Here is a 14,312-nt window from a genome sequence, read left to right on the forward strand (position 1 = left end):
TCATTATCATGTCAAGCCACATTCTCCAATCTAATCAAATCAGGAAGTCTTGTACTCTGAATTTCAGGGCACTTGCTTGGCCTAGTAATAAAGCTGCCATTGAACTTGGGGCACACCCGGACACTTGTGTCCATTCTCAAGTAGATGGAACTTAAGGAGGAGGAAGTGAGTAAGTGGAACTGGCAGGATCTACTCTTCAAGCAGATTTTGGAAGCTACTTTCACTATTTCAAAAGGCCTAATATAAATAATCCATTTAACACCAAAAGGTTGCTTTTGCCAATCTTTTACTAGTATTCCCATCTTCCTGATTAGCCCTGCTCTATACCTCATAGCAAGAGAAAGGGGAAGGGCTCCTTTGTAATTAGTAACGTTTACACAGTAGGCAAAATCTTTCAAAAAGAAAAATCTTGAAGGAAGAACACCAAATGGGTCTAGGTGCCCAACAGTTGGTTATGACTATCCTTTGTGCCTGGGCAAATCAAGAAAGCCACATGTGGCTCTGGGCTTCCACAGTTTTCTGTAAGACTGGCATGGACCCACAGGGATCTTCTAAGCGAAACCTATACTAGCTGTTTTGTGGATTGTGTTTTATCTCCATGCCAAATTTAAAGATACAAAAGATAAGCAACCCGTGAGACCAGACATTAAAACAATCAAATATTTTTGATAAGTATAAAATGTATCAAAATGATAAATATTTCTGAGTCAAAAAGTCCCAAGATACAGAATTGCTCTTATTACATCTGGGGAACAGCTCTTGGCCAGCAGATAAAAGTTATAGGGAAGCTAATTTTCACACATAGGAAGAATTTTCAAGCATTACAAGTTAAACAGAACTGTAATAGCCAGGTTCTGTTTTAGGTGGGAAGCTTTCCATCTGAAGTGTTTGGAGTGAAATGATCAGCTACAGAGAGAAGTTGATGCTCACACTGAGAGATGACCAACAAAATAGCCCAAGAGTCCGTCACATCTAACAAGAAACACTAGACGTTTTGCAATAAACTGGCTGTCTCCATGGATCTTACTATAAAGGTGTCCAAATCCCGTCTTACGGTGTTTCTTTTCCCAGCTGCGTTCTTTGCAATGCTTCAGCTGCAGAAGGGAAGAGCCGCCTTGACCTACCTGGATCACATTGCCATACTGGATTACGGTCCCCAGCAATTTCCTGTTTTCCGTCTCATTCTGCTTCTTTTCCAAGTCTGCAGCATGCTGTGCATTGAGAATAAAGATTGGTCACAAAGAGGCAACAACGGGTTCTATCCCTCTCCGGTTATGCAAAACAATTGTCGCCAGTTAATACAAGAACCAGAGAAATAAGCAAACCACAGAAAGAAGCCAACCACTGAGTACACACCCTGAGGCTTCCTGACATGAGCCAAGGGTACAAACAGTCCATCACTCTGCCTCTGCTTTGCTGGCCTTTTTGGCTTCTTTCAAATGTTGTTGTTGTTGTTGTTGTTGTTGTTTGTTTTCTTTAAGAAATTATGGTTATTTACTTAGGGGGAGAGTAAGTCAAAAGCTGAAATATCTTCAAAGAAAATAGGGTCAGGGAGGGAGGGAATCTGCAAAGTCCCCCTGTGATGTGTGAAAGTTCTCTTAAGGCTTTGGAGTAGAAGGACTGAAATTAAATGCTGGATTTAAGTGGTACGTGGTTTTCTGAACTTGACCATGTCATTTAATATCAGTGAGTCTCGGTCTCGTCCTTTGTAAAACAAGGATAAAATGGTATCTGCACCTCACAGGAACTCCACTGCACAGTAGCTGATACGCTGTAGCATACATGGAGTATTAGCTATTCTTGTTAGATATGATTTATAATGTAATCAATTTTTATAATCATTCCCTGAAGAGAACATTATTACCCCCACTTATAAGGAAGAAGTTGACTCAAAGTGATTAAGAAATTTAGTCACCCTTGCATAGCTAGTTGGATGATGGGTAGGAAAGGGATTTGTCATACCATTTATCTACTTCTGAGTACATTTAAAACTTTGCTTAATAATTTTGTTTAAATCACGCAATTATTAAGTGGCAGAGGTAGTGTTCATATCGACATTTGGATTAACTCCAAATCTGTATAGCTACAAATAAGGCCGGGAGATGTTACTATTCCAAATGTGACATGCTAGCGGGGTGAACACGGTAAAGTTGAAGAGAAGGTTTTAGAATAGTCTGGCAGGGCCATCTTCCTGAATAGTCATTTTTCATTCATTCACCTGTGCCACTCTGAAAGCACTGTTACCACATTACAATAATTGTGAAGGGCAATGGCTTCATGCTAGGCAGTCAGCAAACTGTTACCCCAACCCATCTCCCAGACAATAGGCTGGTGGAAACGAAGTAAAATAACTGAGAAGAAATTCAGCATTGGATCTGATGGACGGTAAAACCCTGATGATAAGAGTATACTTAAGAAGGGTTTCGAAGGCTGTCTTCCTGAAGTGTCTCCTTTCCTTGGAGCAAGATGCTACCAGGTGCAGTGGGTCCTCTTTCCCAGGTAATGTGTCTTCATTTTCACAGAACCTTTCTGGATGTGATCATGGGTCCCTTACCTACTAGCTTCATCATCTTGTCCTCATTACTGAATCTCACCAAGCCTCACTCAGTATTCTCATCACAAAATGGAAACAATGCAAGCCTTTTAAGAAAAGCCTTTTTGAGAAAATGTATGCCAGGACATAATTGCCATCGGATCATAAATTTTAACCGTTATTATTATATATTAGTTTCTAAAACTAAGAAATGTTCTGATGATTAACATTGTAAAAGGTGACCTAAGTTGGCTGGGTCAAGAATCTTTCTGTTTCCTTCAAATTCAGCACCTATTCCACTTCTACCTGGGACATAGGTATTTTTAGGAAAGCCCATCTTTGGAGAAAAATGAACTGCAGCAAGCAATCTTAAGCCAAAATGAAACCATATTACAGGAGGGGAATGATCCGCATACGTTAGCATGGATCACTGCAAGTTGACCATATCTTCATCAGCTCTTTAAAACAACGGTCCATTCAAAACTTCCCTCTCTCTCTTTTGGAATTAGTTACCAGTCTGCTATTCTCAGAGACACAAGCATAAAATCCACCGGGTACAAGAAACATTCAGAAATAATACCAGTGCTTGCGACGTGGCACCCTTTGGCATGCAAGCTGTCCTCAGCATAGTTCTCCTAAACCTTTTCTCTCCTCTGCATAAATACTCTCCCTTAGCAGCCTCCCACCTCACGTTCTCTCTAATTTCAAGCCTGAGCTTACAACCACTTCAGAGATCTCTACAGTACCCACAGGTTCTGCAGGTAGTTTTCCAGGCAAAACACTGGACTGCATCCATTTGGAATGAAGGTTTATTCTTTGTGGAGAGCCGTTTGTTCTTTCTGCTTAAGAGTTCTCAGCTTGCCGGGCGCGGTGGCTCAAGCCTGTAATCCCAGCACTTTGGGAGGCCGAGGCGGGCGGATCACAAGGTCAAGAGATCGAGACCATCCTGGTCAACATAGTGAAACCCCATCTCTACTAAAAATACAAAAAATTAGCTGGGCATGGTGGCGCATGCCTGTAATCCCAGCTACTCAGGAGGCTGAGGCAGGAGAATTGCCTGAACCCAGGGGACGGAGGTTGTGGTGAGCCGAGATCACGCCATTGCACTCCAGCCTGGGTAACAAGAGCGAAACTCCGTCTCATTAAAAAAAAAAAAAAAAAAAAAAAAAAAAAAAAAAGAGTTCTCAGCTAACACTGACTGCAAACTCAAGAGGGGGAAAATACCAAAGGGAAAAAACCCAAAGGATTCAGTAAAATAAAATATAACATTTCCCAACATCCAAATATGGTTTTTCTTTGTTCAAAGCCCACACTGAAAAGATTCAACTTTAGGGAGTTCTTAAGTAGCATTTCTTGGACTCAAATGATCGAAAAGCTCATCTTTAAGAGCAAAAATGCTCATGAACATTCCACTTACTCTCAAGAATGTCCAGTGGCATCAGTTTAAGAAATACTAATATTATGTTCCTACCTACACTTCGAGAAAGTACAGTATAAAAACAGCAACCCACTGGTCACTGGTTTGTATAGAAAGAAATGTCAAATTGGCCATCAAGAAGGCATATATTCCACGTTAACAACTAATTAAACACCAGCAGATCTAAAGAGCACGGGCATTTGTCAAAAGACATAAAAAAGGTAAGAGAAGAGCAGAAAATTAAAACAAAATTGGAGAATAAATATCTAAAGCCTTCTCTTAAAATAAAGATATTCTTGGCCAGGCACGGTGGCTCATGCCTGTAATCCCAGCACTTTGGAAGGCCGAAGCAGGCAGAACATCGGAGGTCAGGAGTTCGAGACCTGCCTGGAAAACATGGTGAAACTCTGTCTCTACTAAAAATACAAAAATTAGCTGGGCATGGTAGCGCATGCCTGTAGTCCCAGCTACTTGGGAGGCAGAGGCAGGAGAACTGCTGGAACCTGGGAGGTGGAGGTTGCAATGAGCCTAGATTGCGCCACTGCACTCCAGCCTGTGTGACAGAGAGAGACTCCAGCTCAAAAGCAGCAAAAAATAAATTAAGACATTCTCAAATATCACATCTAGAACTTTGTCAAAACTCTGTTAAACTAGGAGTTAATACTACTTTAATTCTGTTCTAAAGTTTAATGATGACTGAGCCTTCACATCACCACTGAATAAGCATTGAATGTATTAAGCTTACGGACCATTTTAAGAATTTACTTTTCTTGTAAGTTCTCTTTAAGGAGAAAACTCTCCATTTCATTTTTTACTAAATGTAGAAATATCAAATTTAATTAGTTTCAGTTCACATGTCAGTTGTTATATAAATCCCTCACAAAACCAAGTCTGGTATTTTGACAAAACCATCCATGGATTCTTTTTAGGTTCAACAGGCAAGGCAATACGGTAGGTGCAAAGGTAACAAGGTACAAACACTGCAGGCCACTGATCAAGGCTGTTTCTGCCTCAAAAAAAATGAGATCTGGTTGGTTAAATCCCTCAAGTACATTCCAAGAATGGGTCCTCACTGTAAGATAGTAAATTAGCACCTTTCTAAAGGATACTCAGGCAATATCTACCAAAAACTCTTCACTCGACATAACACTGACTTAACAATTTCACTTCTAGGAGTTTTTCATAAGCAGACAACCTGGCATATGCACAAGGCCATACAACTTTTTTTTCAGAATGGCAAAAGTTGTCAGGATCCTGAATATCACTGCCCACAGAGACTGGTTATCTAAAATTACAGTACTGCCATGCAAGGGAGTAACCATGTAGCCATTAAAAATGAGGATAGAGGCCAGGTACAGTGGCTCACGCCTATAATCCTAGCACTTTGGGAGGTTCAGGTGGGCAGATCACCTGAGGTGAGGGATTCGAGACCAGCCTGGCCAACATGGCGAAACCCCCATCTCTAGTAAAAATGCCAAAAAAATTAGCTGGGCATGGTGTTGGATGCCTGTAATCCTAGCTGCTCAGGTGGCTGAGGCAGGAGAATCACTTGAACCCAGGAGGCAGAGGTTACAATGAGCCAAGATCACACCACTGCACTCCAGCCTGGGCAACAAAGTGAGACTTCATCTCAAAAAAAAAAAAAAAAAAAAAAGAGGATAGAGATTCCAATTTATTCACAACATATTAACTGAAAAACAAAGCAGGTTAAAGAAAGGGAAGTAGAATAGCATACTCCCTTTGATAGTTTAAAATGTGGAGACACAGGAACAGAACAGGGGGTAGGAGAGCAGGGCAAACATCAAAATAAAAACCAAGGTTATCTTTGAGGAATACAATTTAGGGTCACATGAATTAAAATTGTTTTCCTTTTCCTATGCCTATATTCTAAAATTCGTATCCTAGGTACATGTGTGTAATTTCTTCAAAAACATCTTCATCATGTCTCTGTGTCAAGTAGCTTGAATTTTTAAAAGTAATCCAAGTCAGACACAGTGGCTCAGTCTATAATCCTGGCACTTTGGGAGGCCAAGGCAGGTGGATCGCTTGAGCCCAGGAGTTCAAGACCAGCCTGGGCAATGTGGCAAAAACCCAACTCTTCAAAAAATACAAAAATTAGCTAGGCATGGTAACAAGTGCCTGTAGTCCCAGCTACTATGGAGGCCAAGGTGGAAGGATCACTTAAGCCCAAGAGGTTGAGACTGCAGTAAACCATGAACATGTCACTGCACTCCAGCCTGGACAATAGAGTGAGAACATGTTAAAAAAAAAAAAAAAAAGGCATCTTAAATATGCTACCTTTTCATTAAATATCTGTTACTCTTTTCCCTTGAATAATGGGTTGCAGACTGTTTTTAATTTCTAAAAGGGAAAAAACACTCTATAATATGGTTTCTCCCACTGTTATTCACCACGCTCCCTAAGCAACATCAAGGCTATCCCATCTTAGCCACCTGTTATTTTATTTGAGCTAGAGAAACTATTATCAAATTACAATAGAAAGGTTACTGAAACCATAAGGAAAGCTTATTTTGTTAAAGTCAATAAGCTCTGAATTATGTAATGTGATATTGAAGCAAAGCTTCCAAAAGCAAGCAATGGAACACCCAGACAATAAGGACCTGTCCCTCTTCTGGCTCTTCCTAGCTCATCAAAGCCGTGACTTAAGTGATCATTTCTCAGAACAAAACAATGTAGGTGCTTGTTTCAAGGTAACAGCTACAATGCTGTCAGAAAACAGTAGTAATGGCTTTTAAAACAAATTATGTGATTTGCAGATGGGAAAAAGCTCATTTTGTCAAGAGACCTTTAGGAAATCATGACCAAGACAGTCAAAATCCAGTTATTCCTGCAGAAGGAAAGGGCATGGACAGTAACCAGCCACTAGATGTCACTCTTTCTCAAAGTGCTGTTTTTGTTGCTTATCGGAGTCAAAAGGAAGTCAAGTGGTCTAGACAACTAACTCCTTAAATGGCATTAATTTAAAGTAATCTGACCTGCGATTGAGGTGCTGCACAGTAGTTGACAAAAATAAAAATGAAAACCCACTGGAGACTAGCCATCAGTCCCAAAGGCAAAGAGGCTGTCCAAAACAAAACATCTTATTGGCCGGTGGGAATGTAAATTGAATGAAACGTGTGGATGACTTTAAGACACTAGGGGAAAGGGTTCCAACTAAGCAGGAAAGTAAGAACTGCAGAAAGTGAAGCACAAAGGCAACATTCAAGACCTGAAAGTCACATGAGTAACCTTAAACCAGGGAAAAGAAGCAGTTTCCTTTCTTATTTTTTAAAAGCATAAACAGCATGAAAGAGATCACTGTTCTTCTCTTTTTACGTTTTAATAAGGAGCTGACCATGTCTGGTCGCCTTAGGATTGGACTTTTTTCAACCACACTGTTGTCTTCACAGTTCATTCATAGGAAGGAATGTCAAAAGGAGTTGCTGATAAAACGTAAAATACAGAGCACAGGTTGCAAATGGGGCTGAAGAACCACATCCAGCCTGAGCCATTTATTTTGGTGTTGAGTGCATATTTCAAGCCTTAATTGAATTAGCTCCCAACATCTTTTTAAAACTGAGGTATTACATATAAAAGCATGGATTTTTATCTTCTCTTAAAAAGCAGAAGACACAGCGGCAGCTCTCAGCCCGCATTCCCAAGCAGTGACAGTAAGGAAGTAGAGCTGCCCCCTCCAGACCCACCCATGGGACCCTCCACTTGGCAGCACTACGCACCAAGCCCACTTTATTCCTGTTGGCTTCCTGTAGGGCCAAGAAGAATTTGAATTTACAACCCCTGTGGTAAAAAGCGTGGGAGAGGAAAAAGTCGGAAATGTATTAAAAGATCTCATTGAACAGTATGATCCTTATACCAGAAATGCAAAGTCAGGATAATGTGACTTTAAAGACACACAGACTTTCCACAAAGATAGCCCCCTACAGGCATACGCACTAAATACAGTTACGTCCAAGACCGATCAACCTTCCCCACCTATTCAACTAGCTTCCACGTTCCCAGCACAGACTCTAGGGAGATTATGGATTGGCGCAGTGACTGGAAGAAGGTGCTACTGATGTTCAGTGGACAGGAGCTAGGGATGCTGGGTACACTGAATGCATGTTACAGTCCTATGCAAGGATGAACCATCATTTATCCCATACAATTCTAGCTGGATATTCACATAGGTTAAAAAGCTATCTGTAGGCTGTGTACAGTGGTCCACGCCTATAATCCTAGCACTTTGGGAGGCCGAGGCAGGAGGACCACTTGAGCTCAGGAGGTCAAGGGTGCAGTGAGCTGTGATGACATCACTGCACTCCAGCCTGGGAGTATCTGAACACAGCATCCTACTCCATTTTACGTATCAACAGAAATCACAGCTCTTCATGATTTCATTAATACTATTAATGAAATTTCCAAAAGTACAAGTACTACTTAATGAAGAAAAGAGTATACTTTGCATTCTTCACAACATGATGATGTTGTGAAACCCTGTCTCTATTAAAACTACAAAAAAATTAGCTGGGAGTGATGGTGCATGCCTGTAATGCCAGCTACTCAGGAGGCTGAGGCAGGAGAATCGCTTGAGCCTGAGAGGTGGAGGTTGCAGTGAGCCGAGATCGTGCCACTACACTCAAGCCTAGGCAACAGAGTGAGACTCTGCCTTAAAAACTAATAATAATAATGCTGACAATTTAAAATAGTGAAAAAAAAACCTAAAAATCTGACATAAGAAAAAGTGTAACACAGAGACAGATTATGGCACTTGCACAGACATAGTCTGTAAGGGCTGGCCTAACATGCAACTATCTGTGATTGGGATTTTAGACTTCAGGGATTTAGACTTTTGGAACTGAATCTTCAGGGATTTCAACATTTGAGATTATGGCACTTGAGATTATGTCTTTTGTGATTATGATGGAAACCCTTCTGGAAAACCACATCATAGATAACATGCTTTCTGAATTGTCAATACCCTCCAACCAGCACCAGTAGTCACAGTCTACAGCTGCCTCACTCACAGGGTTTATGCAAATAGGTATACCCACTAACTTCCTTGTGTCTTCTAGAGTAGTCATTCCTGAGCATTGATTTAAGAAGAGTATTCAATTTATTATATAATTTATTACTTACCTTTTCATTTATCCTTTGTAATTTGGCATCTATTATTTATGAATTTTATTCCATGTTCATAAAGCTACATACTATTTGCTCTAAAGAAGGTATGATGGTTTTGTTGGGATTGAGGATACCTGAGATAATCATCATTATTAAAATAATGATGCAATTCCAAAAGTCTTCGAAGCAATCTCTAGCCTCCAAGTCTTTGAGTCCATTGTTTCTTCTTCCTCTTCTACCCTTTAAATCCCACAGGTGCCTCCGACTGAAGCTGACTTGGCATTTCCTTCTTCCTCCATGAAGCCCTCCTTGACCTCTGTATCACACCCTCTTATTCAGCACAGACAGATGTGGCATCCTTCCTACGTGCTCCCACAGCCTTGGTTTGTCCTGTAATACACTACTTATCATTATCTCTTTGTTCTTGGATATTCAGCTCCCATGGGGTTAAAACTGTCATAGTCCTATCTCTAGTGCCTAGTACAGTGCTCATTCATTATTCAATAAATATTTTTGAGCACCTACTATGTTCTGGACATGATTACAGAAGCTGGGATACAAAAGTGAGCAAGAGAGATGATGGCACAACCTTGTAGAGCTGTCATTTTAATAAGTGACAGGTGATAATGAAGGGAGCTACTAAATATAATTGCAGACCCTGATCAGTGCTGAGCAAGATATAAACAGGGTGCTACGAAGGAGAAAAACAAGCAAGACATCTCTTAGGTAAGGTGGGAAGGGAAGACCTTGCTGAGATGACATTTCAGTGGCAACACAAAGGCTCAAAGGTCCTAGCTCAGGAAGAGCCAGGAAAAGAATGTTCTTAACAGGACAAACTGAGGGTGCAAAGGCCATGAGGCTATTGAGAGCCTGAGGTGCTCAAAAAAACAAAATAAAATGAACTAACACTCATACGGCTGGAATGTAGTTACGAAGCCTCCTTAACGACATCAGGGTCCAGGCACGTGCCATCTTGTAGATGACGACAGAAAGTCTGGATTTCACTTTAGGTGCAGTGGCAGTGACTGCTTTCATGTCCTTATGCTGGACTGTAAGCTCCCTAAGGTGAGGAGCCTGGGCTTTTCATCACATCCTGTCTGAAACAACACACACTGAACCTAAGAATCCCTTCACATGACCCTCACCTTACCAAATGCAGCGGGTTGTGACTTTGCCATATGCTAGCCAAAAATGGAGCAAGCTGGGAGGCAGAACCTCTTGAGCTCTCGGGGCTCACAGATGCTCTAGGTCTTCAGCTGTCATCACTGAGCCACAAGAAAGATCACTGTGTATTCTGTGAAATACCTGGGTGCCTGGTAAGTGCCCAACTGTGTTGTAGACACAAAGCCTACTGCAACAAGCAACACTGACACAGACCTGGGCCCTCACGAAGCTTACCTGCCAGAGGAGGGAGACAGCCAGTAAACAAAACGCATTAGAAAGATGATGTTACATAACAGGGGGAAATGAAGTAGGTCAGGAAACAGGAAATGGGGTACAATTTCGATATTAGTACACTGGATATATGTCATGTCTCCTGAACATCTCAGAGAACTTCCAGATTAGCCTCAGAATGCAGGGCACTAAAAGAACTATGTCATCATTTTACAGGTGAAACAGGATCAGAGAGGCTCAAAAACTTGCTATGGTCACATAGCACATCAGCAGCGGAATGAGCACATCTTTAATATGCCAAATAACAGAAGAGATGCAATGCTAACAGCCAAAATTTATTAAGCATTTATTATGCACCACACACTGTTCATGTGCCTTTCATGTCTCATTTTCTGTAATCTTTGCAATGACCTTCTGGGGTGGGTACTGTCATCTCCATTTTACAGATAAGGTAACAGAATTGGAAAATAGCACTTAATGTGCCCAAGAGCACCAGTTATTGAGCAGGGGAGCCAGGATTCCATTCTAGGCAGTTTGCTTCCCGTGCCTATGCTCATAACCACTTCTCCATCCAAAGCTACCCCTGCAAAGAGAGTGGCTGAGAAAAGGACTCCCAGACAACTCAAGATGACTAGGATCTATCCCTCCCTACGGTCAGCTTCCATCTACCCCTTCATGAAAAAAACTAAGAAAGTAAGCAGCTAGAGTGGGAGGGTGGCATAAGCAGTCCCCCACCAGGACACCCAGACAGCACCAAGGCGGCCACTCATCACTGGCCCGTTGATAGCCCCATCACAATACGTACGTGCAGTTTGTTGAGCAGCACCGCGTCTGTTGTGCTGTTGGCCCCGGGCTTAGCAGCTTTCCAGAACTGCTTCTGGGCAGAGTAGCGGTTCATGGGACATAGCTTAAAGAGGCAGTCTAGAAGTGAAGCAAACAAAAAGAAACTGCTATTGAGGGTGTACAGACGCTCAGCCTAAGAAAAAAAGGCTTTCTGCTTTATAAAATTACAACATACATAGATATACAATGAGAGTACAAAGCTCTTTGACAAATCTCTTTTTAAATTTAATTGCCACCACCACTGTGTGAGAGTACAGATGAGGAAACCGAGACTTACCCAAAGTGAGTCAATTGTTGCTACAGAACTAGTTGGTGCCAGAGCTGTCCAGATTCAGTGTGGTTTTTATTTGGTTGTTGTCTGTTTATTGAGACAGAGTATCCCTTTGTCACCCATGCTGGGGTGCAGCCACACGACCTTGGCTCACTGCAACCTCTGCCTCCCAGGTTCCGCAATTCTCCTGCTTCAGCCTCCCAAGTAGCTGGCACTACAGGCACGAGCCATCAAGCCTGGCTAATTATCTGTATTTTACTAGAGACGAGGTTTTGCCATGTTCTTAATGCTACCCCATAGTTGACTCCTTTCCAACAAACAAATAAATACAAGGACAAATAGTCCTTGCTGTATATAACAATGCATACAAGCATTTACACAAATCCAACTCTCTTCGGTATTGTTCAATTTAGAAAAAATATTACAGGCCAGAAGCGGTGGCTCATGCCTGTAAGCCTAGCCATTTGGGAGTCCGAGGCAGGTGGATCACTTGAGGCCAGGAGTTCAAGACCAGCCTGGTCAACATGGTGAAACCCTGTCTTTGCTAAAATACAGAAATTTTAAAAAATTAGCCAGGTGTGGCGGTGCGTGCCTGTAATCCCGCCACTCAGGTGGCTGAGGTATGAGAATCTCATGAAACTGCAAAGCAGAGAATGCAGCGAGCCAAGATCATACCACTGAACTCTGGCCTGGGTGGCAGAGCAAGATTCTATCTTAAAGATAAATAAATAAATAAATACAATAAATATGTATGTATGTATTTGATGCTTATTTAGAGGGATCTCCTAGGGCCGTGGTCTCGAGTAATGTGTGCAAGACGACCCTTTGTGGTGCAGAAATAACATACATGAACTGGTATTTACATAGTCTGTGCCCTTGTTCCCTCACTCTCAGCACACTGTGACATACTTCCATTTAGCATGCCTGGGCTCATACGACTCTACACATTGTCTTATGTGGTATAACCTGTACTCACAAAATGGACAAGTGGCTTCAAAAGATTTCTGCAGAAAAATCAAAACACTAAAGGTAACAGTGATGCATCCCAGCAAACCAAAAAAGATGGACCAACCCTTCCCTTAAAGCTCTTGTAAGGTAAAAAGAATGATGATCTAATCAGATCTAGAAAAAGTCAGCTAGACATTAAAAATCATAAATAAAACCACCTAAAATATTGTTTTAATGATGAACATTAGCCTACAGCAACTATGTGTTTTAAGGTGTTAATATGAAACCATCCTAACAGGATACATTATTGTTTAATCTTAATCTGAGTTATTAACTTCGACTTTTCATTTGTTTTATAATGTCTACAATATATTACTACAATAATACACGTATGTAACTTTTAAAAACACACACATATACACACACACAGAACTTAGGGGTATAGTCACCAGTTCTTTGTTTAAGAGATGGGGCCTCGCTTTCTTGCCCAGGCTGGAGTCCAATGGCTATTCACAGACAATCATAGCACACTACAGCCTGGAACTCCTGGGCTCAAGCCATCCTCCTGCTCAGCTTCTCAAGAAGCCAGGATTTGCGCTCCATCAGATTTTTCTGACAGACATATGTCATCAACAAACCAATAACTACTCTAGGAAACCAGTATTTAAAATTGACACTCCCTAAGAAAAGTTTACATTTTGACATACTGAGTTTTCAAATGGTAAATATCTATAGAATAAAATTAACAAATTTAGAGTAGATACTGATATTCAGAAAAATGACACCCACATAGGTTTGAACAAGCATTTAAGGAAATTACTAATTGTATGCTTATTCTTATCTATTCATTAAAACCGATTCCCTTAAAGTACCTTGAACAGGTAAATATCTAGTTATTGTACTAGCCAAATAAATATCTCATAGTAAGAAAAATGGATTTGCTGTGAAGTACATAAATACTTGGTCCTTCCTCTAATTCAGATCACTCTCTGTTTTAGTCAGGATCAATAACTAACTCTTACTATGTACTGAACACACAAATATCTGAGAATGTTCAGAAAAAAAAAAGATTATTTAATTGTAGAAGTAATAGGTACTTTTCCCATTTCTGTTAACTCCATCACAAAATATTTCTACCTAGTCACAAGCAGTTATAAGGTAACTATGGGACCATGATAGCTATCTTTATCAGGAATCTAATCCATCTACTCAAAGTAATTTTTACTGCATATGAAAGATCCTGTCTAGGACTTTGGAGAACAAAGCTTGATACAGCAGGAGACCAGTTTAAAAGACCAGACTGCTCTCCCCACCTCATTTTTATTTTATTTTATTTTTTTTTCTGAGATGGAGTTTCACTTTTGTTGGCCAGGCTAGAGTGCAATGGTGCAATCTTAGCTCACTGCAATCTCCATTTCCCGGGTTCAAGCAATTCTCCTGCCTCAGCTTCCCCAGTAGTTGGAATTACAGGCATGCGCTACCACGCCTGGCTAATTTTGTACTTTTAGTAGAGACGGGGTTTCACCTTGTTCGTCAGGCTGGTCTCAAACTCCTGACCTCAGGTGATCCACCTGCCTTGGCCTCCCAACGTGCTGGGATTACAGGCATGAGCCATGGTGCCCAGCCCCCATGCCTCTTGGGAAAGACACAGGTCATGATCATTTGCTATTTTAGTGGCAATTTAATGACATCATTTTCAGAGACACAGTTTTCCTACCAGCTTAATATTAATATACACGAATTCTCCATTCACTCCATGAATAACCATACACAACCAGAAGACA

At 41.1% G+C, this 14,312-nt stretch overlaps 1 protein-coding gene across 14 annotated transcripts in view; it reads right to left on the reverse strand.

Annotated features, from left to right (window-relative positions):
* Positions 1-14,312, reverse strand: part of ITPR1 (inositol 1,4,5-trisphosphate receptor type 1) — a 353,358-nt gene that overhangs the window by 208,053 nt on the left and 130,993 nt on the right. For all 14 annotated transcript variants that reach the window (XM_074404869.1, XM_074404867.1, XM_039478545.2 and 11 more), the window contains exons 5-6: positions 11,272-11,387; positions 1,125-1,211 (exon numbers count right to left, since the gene is read on the reverse strand). In XM_074404869.1, the coding sequence (XP_074260970.1) occupies positions 1,125-1,211; positions 11,272-11,387 (203 nt within the window). The remainder of the gene's footprint in view (positions 1-1,124; positions 1,212-11,271; positions 11,388-14,312) is intronic.

This window comes from Saimiri boliviensis, chromosome 8 (assembly GCF_048565385.1).
Source record: "Saimiri boliviensis isolate mSaiBol1 chromosome 8, mSaiBol1.pri, whole genome shotgun sequence".
Taxonomy (NCBI): domain Eukaryota; kingdom Metazoa; phylum Chordata; class Mammalia; order Primates; family Cebidae; genus Saimiri; species Saimiri boliviensis.